Source organism: Pelophylax lessonae (genome assembly GCF_965119305.1).
Source record: "Pelophylax lessonae genome assembly, chromosome: 9".
NCBI classification, from domain to species: Eukaryota; Metazoa; Chordata; class Amphibia; order Anura; family Ranidae; genus Pelophylax; species Pelophylax lessonae.
This window is the reverse complement of record NC_138776.1, coordinates 232820855-232833460: the sequence shown is the minus strand read 5'-3', so window position 1 is coordinate 232833460 and position 12606 is coordinate 232820855. Positions and strand designations below refer to the sequence as shown.

The following is a 12606-nucleotide window of genomic DNA, read 5'->3' as shown; positions in this document are numbered from 1 at the left end:
GAAAAATTGCTGGATCCTGGAAGAGGTTGCTTACCTTGTCCCCGGGATCCTGCGATGTATTCGGGCAGTGTACGGAGGCCAGATCTTCTGCCCGATGTTGTGTGCCCCGGCTTCCGTTCCCTGCGAGCGTCGCATCGCAGGGGGGTGGAATCGGCGGCAAATTCAAAAAGTAAAACACACAAACACACTGATAAATTACTAAATAAAATAAATTGACCTTAGTTTGCCCCCAGTGCTTTCTCCAGTGCCCTTGCCTGCAGTTTTACTGTAATATATATATATATATATATATATATATATATATATATATATATATATACTTTAACTTAGTTATAGTTATTTATTATATTATAATTCCTGATTTTGTGTTTCAAACTTTCTCATGCCCGAGATGTTATAAAGAAAAATGCACAGTAAAAAAAATCATATGTAAATAGTTGCTTTGGGCTGCTCGTCCTTTAACCACTTGCCGACCGCCGCACGACTATCTACGTCGGCGGTCAGCCCCTCACAGGCAAACTAACGTAGGGCTACGTTGCTTGCTTGTGAGGGTCTAGGGAGCGAGCGCGCGCCCCCGGAGGCGCGCTCCCGCTCCCGCGTGGTCACGGACCCCCCCGCGCGTGTGACCAGCGGACCCGATGTCCGCCGGCCACTCGGCGATCGGCGGGGGAGAGGGAGAATGTCAGGCAGCTTGTGTAAACAAGCTGCCTGTCATTCTCCTCGCTGCAAAGACACTGATCACATGGATCTACTATGTAGATCCGTTGATCAGTGTCCTTACAGCTGAAGCCACAGCCAATCACGGTAGAAAGCACGCCCCTAGGGACACACACAGCCCCTCCCTCCCAATAAAGTTAACCCCTTCACTACCAGTGTATTTTTACAGTAACAGTGCATATATATAGCACTGATTACTGTAGAAATGTCACTGGTAACCCCAAAAGTGTCAAAAATGTCAGTCAAGGGTCCGATCTGTCCGCCGCAATGTCGCAGTACCGCAAAAAAAATCGCAGATCGCCGCCATTACGCGTTAAAAAAAAAAAACAACAAAAACGACAAAAATCTTTCCCTTTGTTAGTAAACGCGATAACTTTTGCGCAAACCAATCAAAATACGCTTTTTGCGATTTTTTTTACCAAACATAGGTAGCATAAAACAAATTGGCCGAAAATGTTAAAAAATTTTGATTTTTACATTTTTTTTTGGGGGAATTTCATATAAAAAAATGTGAAAAATATTGTTATTTTTGCAAAATTGACGCTCTTTTTTTGTTTATAGCGCGTGATCAAAAAATCGCACAGGTGATCAAATACCACCAAAAGAAAGCTCTGTTTGTGGGAAAAAAAGGACGCCAAATTCGTTTAGGTACAGCGTCGCACGACCGCGCAATTGTCCGTTAAAGTCACGCAGTGCCGAATCGCAAAATACCCCCTGGTCGGAATGGGGGTAAAATCTTCCGGGGCTTAAGTGGTTAAGAATTACATGCAAAATAATGATACCGCTTTCAGCACCTAAAATCTGAAATAATCATACCGCCAGGGAGGTTAATGAGCTTGATGATGACAAGTCTGCTTGATAATTAGCTCAAGTTAATTAAATCACTGTCATCTAATAGTTTGGTAATGGGAAAGTAGAATACTGTTTGTGTTGGTTGTTCCTTAGATATGTTAACCACTTTACCACCAGAGCATTTTGCTGTCTTACGTCTGGGACACTTTTTGCGATTCGGCGCTGTGCGACTTTAACTGACAATTGCGCAGTCATGCGACGCCATACCCAAACGAAATTTACGTCCTTTTTTTCCCACAAACAGAGCTTTCTTTTGGTAGTATTTTATCACCTGTGCGATTTTTACTTTTTGCGCTATAAACAAAAAAAGAGCATTTATTTTGAAAAAATAACAATGTTTTTAACATTTTTTTATATGAAATTCCCCCCAAAAAAGATGTAAAAACCAATTTTTTTTTTACATTTTTGGCCAATTTTTTTTCTGCTACCCATGTTTGGTAAAAAAAATCACAATAAGCGTATTTTGATTGGTTTGCGCAAAAGTTATTGCGTTTACTAACTAAGGGAAAGATTTATGTCATTTTTGGTGTTTTTTTTTTTTAACGAGTAATGGCGGCGATCTGTGATTTTTTTTTTTGCGGGACTGCGACATTGCGGCGGACAGATCGGACCCTTGACTGACACTTTTGACACTTTTGGGGGTACCAGTGACATTACTGCAGTAATCAGTGCTATAAATATGCACTGTTACTGCAAAATGACACTGGCAGGGAAGGGGTTCATTTTATTGGAGAGGGAGGGGTTAATGTATGCCTGGTGTTTACTGACGTGTGGGGGGGGGGGGAGGTGACTGTGTGAGACAGGGACAGATCGGATGTCCAGCTATGCTGAACACTCCGATCTGTCACTCCCTGTCACTGAGGAGATCCGCCCGCTCTGTTTACACAGGCGGGCGGATCTCCAAACTGGATTCCCCGACGATCGGGGCAGAGCAGCGGCGATCGCCGCTGCTCCTCCCCTGGCCCGACTCCCGCTGTGAATGAAAACAGCGGGAGCGCGCCTACGGCGGCGCGCGAACGCCGCCTACAGGGGGAGGAGTCTGGCGACGTAGGTCTACGTCGTCAGACCTACAAGAGCCACTTTACCGCAGTAGTACTACGGTACTCAGCGGTAAAGTGGTTAATTATATTTCTGTACACAATTTCATCTGCATATGATAATGTAATCAGGCACCTGACCTGGTGGGGTATATATTTGGTGTTAGTCTGTTCAATAAATGTTCCAGATCTTATACAAGCTATTCTCGACTAGTTTTGTATGGGGGCGGCTAGAATATCTTATATCTATGTTCAAGACTGAAGGAAGTGGTATTCTTATGGAAGCCCACAAGCACATTGTGGGGTAGCGATTCCATTACAGAGGGGCAGTACCAAGACTTCACATTTGCAAACTGTAACTCTTTCCCTATTTTCCCATCTTTGGTCCACCTCTGGATATGTGTGTCTTAATTCAGCAAGAGAACTATAAATGTAGGAGGATGCAGTGATTTTGAGAGTTATAACTCGTTTTATGTAATAACACATGAGAACATTTTTTTTCTTTCTTCTGTCTGACTACTGAAGCCTTTAAAAGAGAGCCAGTGTGTGCATACTTGGGCAGCATGATGTCTAAATACGGCCCTGTGTGGGACTGTTATAAACTGCAAGATCAAGATGATGAGTTCTTCTGCTACTTCAAGTTTCTTTGATAAATACTTTCTACTTGATTGTGTATAGTGAGCATGACTGTTTTTCTACAATGGATTACAAGGTTTAGTAGTGTGGGAAACTTATCTAGAGTCTGGACTCTCAGGGCCAATGTACAAAGAGCCTTTTGTTTGACCATATGAGATGACATTGTTAAATGTTTATTGAAGTTCTGAATGTCATGCCTTGCTAACCCAAGGATGTATTCAACACATCATGGCCACTAGGCAGCCAGTCAGGTATCTAACTATGTCATGGCAATCAAAGGGTTAAAAACAAACCCAGGGCTACCCTGCCCATCAAAGTGAGCTGGGCAACTGCAAGGCCACCCCTATTGCCTTAACAAATTCAAATTAATCACTGCTGCCTCACCTCTGCCCCTGGGTCACATCTATGTTCTTGAAGTCATTATGACACCTGGGGAGATCAGTAAATATAACTGGCATACCCACTGATTTCCATTTGGCTGTAAAAAAAGTGCTCAGTTCTGAGTTCTGAGGTGTAGGCAAGTGTTGTACTGGAGTATATTCACCGACCTGAAGGTGGCACTGTGACTTTTCCCCAGGCTGGCAGGAGACCGTTGAGGATTAATTTGTCCCCTGTTTTGGGCTCAAGGTGGCCATTTTGGGGAGGAAGGCATGTCCTATTACCGAAGTCCTGTGAGATTTAAAACAGAAGTCCTTAAAAATAGGAAATTGTGAGTCATTTAACACACTCCCAATGTGAGAGTGGATTAGGGACAGAGATCCACTGCCGAGGGTGAAAGTAGGAGTAGTAGTGATAGAGAGAATTAAATTACATGGAGGGAAAGACCAGGTTTTCCCTTACAAGGTGTCTTTTCCAGTCTATTCCTGGATCTATACTGCACTCTCTCTCTAGATACACTTTCTGCTCTCATCACTCACCCCCCACATCCTGTCAAATCACTCTCTTACCTACCTATGCCTACTCCCCTCTCAAGCATATTTAGTCCTCCAAGCACACATTGCCCACACATTGCTATCAGTCCTTTATTGGTTGACTCAGACCCTTCAAGCCTCCATTAATGCCAATCCTCTGGGTCCAGATTTATAAGAATGGCACCTTGGCTCACATGGTTGCTGCCAAACTGGCTGCTGACAAGGCAGTACAATAATAACTTTACCTAGCACTTACCCCCCTTTCATTCCTACAGGTAACATTAAGGGCTGGTTCATACCAGAATGCACGCAGTTGAGTGTGCACGCATTTTTGTGCACCTTGCAAGGGCAATGCATTTCTGATCGGTGCAGAAATCTGTGTTCTGGTGTGAACTGGCTCTTAAAGTCCAGTTCACTTCTATTCACATTGTTTTCAATCCAAGTAAATAAAGGATAGGTTTAACCGTTTCATATCCATCTTTGCTGTGTATATCACTCAAATTAGTCACTTTGAGGTTGATTTACTAAAACTGGAGAGTGCAAGATCTGGTGCAGCTCTACATAGAAACCAATTGTTTGAAATTGTACATAGACATGTTAATTGCAGTTTTTTGGACCACATATATTAGCAGTTTTTGGTTAATATCCCCACAGGTACTGTAGTGGTGTTTTGAGTAGTCTGTGGTTATACAATTAATTGACCTTCTGTTAGGCTGCACATACTGTACAATCTGACTGTGCAGTCTGCTTTAGATCTACCAGTATTGGATTGATGGGTTTATCCTTATAATGCATTGTGTTGGTGAGGCTAGGAGGGATTGTACAATCGGATTGTATAGTGTGAGGCATGAGTTATACTGTAGATATATTAATTTTTGGATATATTGTACTTTATTTATTTTATTAGGCCCATATTATAATCAGGATTTGTTATCAATATTTTTATTATTTTATTATTTTTCTTACCCAAATGATGAACTTGTTTGGCATGTTTTATTATTCAGATGCTCACATTTGTCTGGGGTTCTTGTATATTAATTATCTATTCAATGTTACCTGATGTATTCATTTTTATACCTCCAATACTATTGGCTATTGGGTATTTGGTTTTAGCTATGACCCTGAGGAGGGAATATTGTGTTCATATGAAGAAGTCCTCGTATTTTTTTTTATCACTGATGAAGATGGTGTATTTGCACCCCTGAAACGCGTTGCTGTTTGGAATAAAATCCTATCTGGACCTTTTAGCAGTGGTAAGGCACTTTAATTTACATCTTTGTTAGATTACATCTTCATAGAATTGCCTTACACTGATGGCCAGATATCTGCAAAAAAATGAGGATTGCAGTGTGACCTAATACCACCATAGTTCTCCAAGGGAATAGCTCTGTATTATATCACAGTATTCTGTGTTCTGTAGGCGCATGTTATATTACTAGTAAAGTGCCTTGTTGATAAACATTATCCTCTTCTGCAGGTTTAGGACCTGCAAATGAGTCGTATTAATGCTGTTAAAGCGGAGTTCCCCCTAAAACAAAAAAAAAATACATAAAAATACCCACAATGCATTCCACAATGGATAGCCTCTGAACTGTCCCGGGTCGCACTTACCTTTTAGAAGAAATACTTACCTTGAAAATGTATTGTCCAGCGCTGCCATCTCAGGTGTGGGCAGCTGAAGCCAGCGCGATCCTCTTCTGCGTCCTTTTCCGTCCTCTTCGGTCCCATGATGCACTGCACCAGCCCCGCCGTCACTTCCGGGGCTGCAGCCTCATCACTGCACAGCTTCTGGGCATGCCCAGAAGCTGTTTAGCAAGGTATGACGCGCCTGCACCGGAACTGACGTCGGGACCGGTGCAGGCGCATTGATTCCTGGGAGTGATGACGTTCAGCTCCCAGGAATCATTGCAAGCCAGGAAGTGACGACGGGCCGTGGCCGCAGAGGGAGGAAGAGGAAGTAAAGTGAGTATATTTCTCAGAAGGCTGAGGAACCACTCACAAAATGCAGTGGGGAGCTGGCTGGGAAGCAGTAAGAAGTCACAGCCAGCTGCCCACAGTAAACATGCAAAGGGACTCCAAGACCAGTAAAGAAGCGATTCAGGTTAGCACGGCACTTGTCCCCTGGACAAGTGAGTGTCCTTTTATTAGAAGTGAGCAACTTTGTAGCTGCTGACTTTATTAAAGGCTAAACAATCACTTTAAGTATTTTTCACTTTTAATTCAATTTATTTTACTGTTGTTTATGTGTGTTTTGTAATATCTTTTTCTGTAAATATTTTTTGTATTCTTTTTCTCAGGGCTTTTTTTCTCAGAGAATAGGTGTGGGAACTCCCCCCTTCTGAGTCACCCCCTTGTCTCCGCCCCCTACCCACCTCTGAGCATCGTCCCTTGGTTCCACCCCCTACCCAACTCCCAGTTCCACCCCTTTTAGAGAATACAGAACCAAGTATGATTTTGTGATAATTTGTATGGAATTTGTTAATGAGAACAAGAAAAACAGCAAAATAGATCCCCTGCACCAAGCAACAATAGTTCCCTCACACAACAATGCCCCCCCGCAACAAAAAAACACCCCAGCAACCACAGAACCACCCCAGCAGCAACAGATCTCCTAGCAGCCAGCAACAATAGACCTCTCTCTCAGCAGTAGATCTCTCCCAGCAACAACTGACCCCTCACGAATATAAGGCTCCCCCCAACAACAATAGATCCTCCACCACACAAAAATAGAACCCCACCAGGGACTAGGTCCCCCAGCAGCAATCATGAATACACCCTCCAGCACACCCCAGCACCCCTTGCCATTACAAACATTTAGTGCTGGAGGTGCTGGGACTGCGTTCCACCTCGTTTCCCCTAAAAAAAAGCCCTGCTTCTTCTTTCTTGTCATTGAAACAATATGCTGAATGTACTGTAATCTAATTATAAATTAAATAACTTTGCCTCTGTAAAGAGCTACCTTCTAAATATGGCAGAAAGGTCATCATTGCAGCAGCAGAGGAAATTTAAAATGTATACGCTCTTAAAAAGAAAGAAAAAAAAAATATAAATAAAAAAAAAAAATATATATATATATATATATAAAAAAAATATATATATATATATATATATATATACTGTATATATGCATATACACAATAAACAATTGGTTAAATATAGGGATCAGACATTAACCACTTAAGCCCCGGAAGATTTTACCCCCTTCCTGACCAGGGTTTTTTTTTTGCGATTTTTTACTGCGTGATTTTAACGGACTATTGCGCGGTCGTGCGACGCTGTACCTAAACCAATTTCACGTCCTTTTTTTCCCACAAACAGAGCTTTCTTTTGGCGGTATTTGATCACCTGTGCGATTTTTTGATCATGCGCTATAAACAAAAAAACAGCGTAAATTTTGCAAAAATAACAATATTTTTCACCTTTTTTTATATGAAATTCCCCCCGCCAAAAAAATGTAAAAATCGAAATTTTTTTTACATTTTTGGCCAATTTGTTTTATGCTACATATGTTTGATAAAAAAAAATCGCAAAAAGCGTATTTTGATTGGTTTGCACAAAAGTTATCGCGTTTACTAACAAAGGGAAAGATTTTTGTCATTTTTGGTGTTTTTTTTTTAACGAGTAATGGCGGCGATCTGCGATTTTTTTTGCGGGACTGCGACATTGCGGCGGACAGATCGGACCCTTGACTGACATTTTTGACACTTTTGGGGGTACCAGTGACATTACTACAGTAATCAGTGCTATACATATGCACTGTTACTGTAAAAATGACACTGGCAGGGAAGGGGTTAACTGTATTGGACAGGGAGGGGTTAAGTATGTCCTAGGGGTGTGATTCTAACTGTAGTGGGACATGGCTACTAGTGTAAAAACAGAGATCAACGGTTCTACATAGTAGAACCGTCTGATCTCCATTTTTACACAGGGGAGAACGACAGGCGGCTTGTTTACATAAGCCGCTCCGCCTTTCTCCCGCTCTACCGACGATCGTAGTGTGACCGGCGGACATCGGGTCCGCCGGTCACACGCCCGCACTCCTCCGTGAACGAGCCGAGGCGGGCGCGCGCCTGCTATTGGCTCAAAACCCGGTGACAGGCTAGCGACGTAGATCTACGTCACTCTGCCTGGCCGGGGCTGACTGCCGCAGTAAATATACTGTGCGCAGTCGGCAAGTGTTAAATATCTACATACACAAAATTCATTTTTAGTTTTTGTTTTTACGACTAACATGTTAGGGTCATCATGATTAACTACAATCCTGGGAAGAATGAACCTTAAATACAGCACTGGTTAAAGTTATATATGTTCAATGCAGGAGAATTTGCGTGACCATACCCAGTGCTCAGTGTGCAAAACTGTTGTACTAATTGCTTTTGCATGCTTAAAAGAACGGTTTGGGGTGCATAAAACAAATCAGTCTTACATCAGCTCTAAGACCTAGAGCTGACAATTATGTGGCCAGTAATCGGTGAGTTCTTGGTTTCTGCTCCCAGTGGAGAAGAGGGACTAGAGTATCAACCACAAGGCTTTCTCCCTCCTCTTTCTGCTCTTCCAGTGCTAGCTGGAGCTACAGGCCTAGGAGAGGCAGGCATGGCAGGATCTGGCAGAGCAGGTGGTCAATTAGCTACCTGGGATGAATCCCAACAATATTCTTAGGATTCTTCTCGATCACTGCGCAGCTCTACCCCCTCAGCAGATAGGGAGCATGACTTTGGGTGACAGGGGTATCAGCTTACTTTGGGTGACAGCAGGGCAGCCATGTGAAGTTTTGGGGCCCCTTACACAACTTTAGACCTGGGCCCCTCCGGGCCTGACCCCCAACATTCTGCAGGGCCCGCCCTCTGGCCATCCCACCAAATCCACCCACTGGCCATCCCACCGAGTCCTTCAGTGCCCCCGTTCTATTTTAACACTCTTACAACTTAATATATGAAATAAAATCCAATCCATCAAAGAGACATCCCCATATATTCAGCAAAGAGACATCCCAATCCAGTAAAGAGACTGCCTCATATATTCAGCAAAGAGACATCCTAATCCAACAAAGAGACATCCCAATCCGGTAAAGAGACGGCCTCATATATTCAGCAAAGACACATCCCAATCCAGTAAAGAGACTGCCTCATATATTCAGCAAAGAGACATTCCAATCTAGTAAAATGACAGCCTCATATATTCAGCAAACCTATATCCCAATACAGCAAAGAGACAGCCTCATATATTCAGCAAAGAGACATCCCTTCAGCTGCATTGGCTTATTCTGCAGCCGCTCTGCTTTAGCAATTGCTAGTTACTACAGCAGCAACAACTCGGTCTCGTTGGTTGGGGCCTGGGCGATGGGGCCCCTCGGAATGCCCGGGCCCCTTACATGCGTATGGGCTGTCCCCCCCTGATGGCTGCCCTGGGTGACAGGAGTAAAGGAGTATATGTATTCCTGTGACCCTGTAGAGCAGTATAGCCAAAAAACTATTGGCTTTACATCTCTTTCAAAATAATGTTGCTCAGGTATTACATTTTTGATTTTTACTGCATATCTGTACTCTCCTCTTTTATTATGCTTTTTACAGTCAGTTCTAAAACAAATCTATCGAGCAAGTGAACAGAAAACAAATGCTAAAGCTATTTTTAAACTCTGCTATGTGCGATCATCTGTAATCCTTCTTGGGATTTAATTCCCATCATCCCCTGTGAATCAGCTGAAATTTTAAATCAAGTGCACAATGTAAGAGACAGCAATGGCTTCTTTAATACCAGAATTAAGGATGAGTGATCATATCTACAGTCTCTTCCATCTGCAAATGTAATATTGTGATATTTCATAAAAGGGAACTTTGAGTATCCAGAGCCAAGCCTGAAAGCCCCTCCTAATGGTCATGGCAGGTGGCCAATTCTGAGAACTGAGAGATTTAATCCCTAGAGTTCTTAATATTTAAGAAAACAGTGAGTGATTTGATCTGTTTGTTCCTTTTACACATTTTTTCATTATTTGACACCAATCTATGCAGTGGAAAAACGTCCTTACAGGATGTCTCCAACTTACGAGCCAAGCTCAATGCACTGTTTCATTGGGCAAATATGTGGCAAATGAGGTTTATTGTTGATAAATGTAACGTTATGCACATGGGGGCTAAGAATATGCATGCATCGTACATACTAGGGGGAGTACAACTTGGGGAATCAACTGGGTGTTTTAGTAGATCATAAGCATAATAATAGCATGTAATGCCAAGCTGTGGTTTCCAAAGTGAGCAAAACCCTTTCTTGTATTAAGAGAGGTATAGACTCCAGAGAGAGAGAAATATAATTTTGCTCCTGTACAAATCATTAGTAAGACCTCATCTGGAATATGCAGTTCAGTTTTAGGCACCAGTTCATAAAAAGGATATCGGGGATCTGGAGAAAGTGCAGAGAAGGGCAACCAAACTGATAAGAGGCATGGAGGAGCTCAGCTATGAGGAAAGATTAGAGGAACTGAATGTATTCTCTCTTAACCTTCTTAGCGGTATTCCCGAGCGTGGTTCGGGGTTAAATTTCAGAGCCAAAAGCGGTAGCTCTGAGCCACACTCGGGGTACCGCCAGAAGCATCGCTGGATCCTGAAAGCGGGGTTACTTACCTTGTCACCGGGATCCAGCGATGTGTCCCGGCGGTGTCTAGTGGCGGATCTTCCTCCCGATCCTCTCCGTGCCCTGGCTTCCGTCTCCTGCGACGTGACGTTCGCAGGGGGGGGTGGAACCGGCGGCAAATTCAAATATAAAACACACAAAACACACTGATACAGTGCAAAATAAAAAAAATCACATTAGTTTGCCCCCCCCCCCCAGTGCCCTTTCCTGCAGTTTTACTGTACTTTATATATGTATATATATATATATATATATATATAAAGTACAGTAAAAATATACAGTATATATATATATATATATATATATATATATATGTATACATACATACATACTTTAACTTTTTTATAGTTTTTTACTATATTATAATTTATGATTTTGTGTTTCAAACTTTATCATACCCGAGATGTTATAAAGAAGAACGCACAGTAAAAAAAAATCATATGTAAATAGTTGGTTTGGGCTGCTCATTCTTAAGAATTACATGCAAAATAATGGTACCGCTTTCAGCACCTAAAATCCGAAAGAATCATACCGCCAGGGAGGTTAAGAAAAGGAGATTAGGGGGGATATGATCAACATTTATAAATACATTAGGGCTCCATATAGTGAACTTGCTGTTGAGTTATTCACTTTAAGATCATCACAGAAGACAAGACAGCAGTCTTTGCATCTAGAGGAAAAGAGAAGTAATCTCCAAATGCAGAAAGGTTTCTTCATAGTAAGAGCTGTAAAAATGTGGAATAGACTCCTTCAAGAACTGGTGCTGGCCAGCTCAGTAGATTGCTTTAAAAAAGGCCTGGATTCTTTCCTAAATGTATATAATATAACTGGACACTAACATTTATAGGAAAAGTTGATCCAGGGAATATCTGATTGCCTCTCGGGGGATCAGGAAGGAATTTCTTTCCCTGCTGGAGCAAAGTGGATCATGCTTTGCTGTTTTTTTTTGCCTTCATCTGGATCAACTGTGGGTATAAGGTTGTGTATGTGGGATTGTGTATGTGTGTGTATATATATATATATATATATATATTCCCTTTTATAGGTTGAACTAGATGGACTTGTGTCTTTTTTTTCAATGAAGGACAACTAGGGGTAACAAGTACTCCAGCCTTAGGCAACTAAGTATTAAAAATGATAATCCAAACAAATATGACAAAGTTAACAGTTATAAAGTGAGATGCTGGACAAGCACATGGGTCAAGAGATCCCAAGGGAATCCCTAGATTCACAATGGCTGAACTATAACTTGTTTCTAATTAGAACCTAAACATCAGATTTGAATTGCCTGATCCTCTAAATATTTCTCACCTACCTTTAAGGTAGTGTTACATTTTAGCCGCTCTCTTAGAGATCGCAAGATAGGCGTCTCTATAATAGGAACTCTCTCTTCTCTCGCAGCAACTGTCTCTTCTTTCTCCATTTGACTCTCTGCTCCTTCATCACTTAATCGTCCTCTGGACCTTGATTTCAAAAGCTTTTTTTTGCCTCCTTTATTCGTGCTTTTGCTTGTTGTCCCATTATCATTGCTCTCATTCAGAGTGCGCTGTGTTTCTCGGAGAAAGAAAAACATGATGCCTCTTTCTCCTTGTAGTAGTGTCTCCTCTCTCACACTTTCATGTAGCGGAGATCAACAAGAGACTTCTGATGGACCTTCTGCTACATCATGGTAACATGTTCAAGTATTACATATCAGAAGATGAAACCTCTCTATCTATTATGTATGACACAGAGTAATTACCAACCAGTCAATCTTAGAGATATCAGGAATTTTAAAAGCCTGCTTGTCTGGGTTTATCAAAAGAAGGTTGTTTTCCGAGCTTTGG

General features: G+C 42.0%; 1 protein-coding gene across 1 annotated transcript in view; it reads right to left on the bottom strand.

The window, feature by feature from the left end:
- Positions 1 to 12353, bottom strand: part of CABP2 (calcium binding protein 2) — a gene marked incomplete at its 5' end in the record, with an annotated part of 124546 nt that extends 112193 nt beyond the window's left edge. The window contains one exon of the mRNA XM_082268352.1: positions 12096 to 12353. Within this exon, the coding sequence (XP_082124478.1) occupies positions 12096 to 12353 (258 nt within the window). The remainder of the gene's footprint in view (positions 1 to 12095) is intronic.
- Between the last annotated feature and the right edge of the window lie 253 nt (positions 12354 to 12606).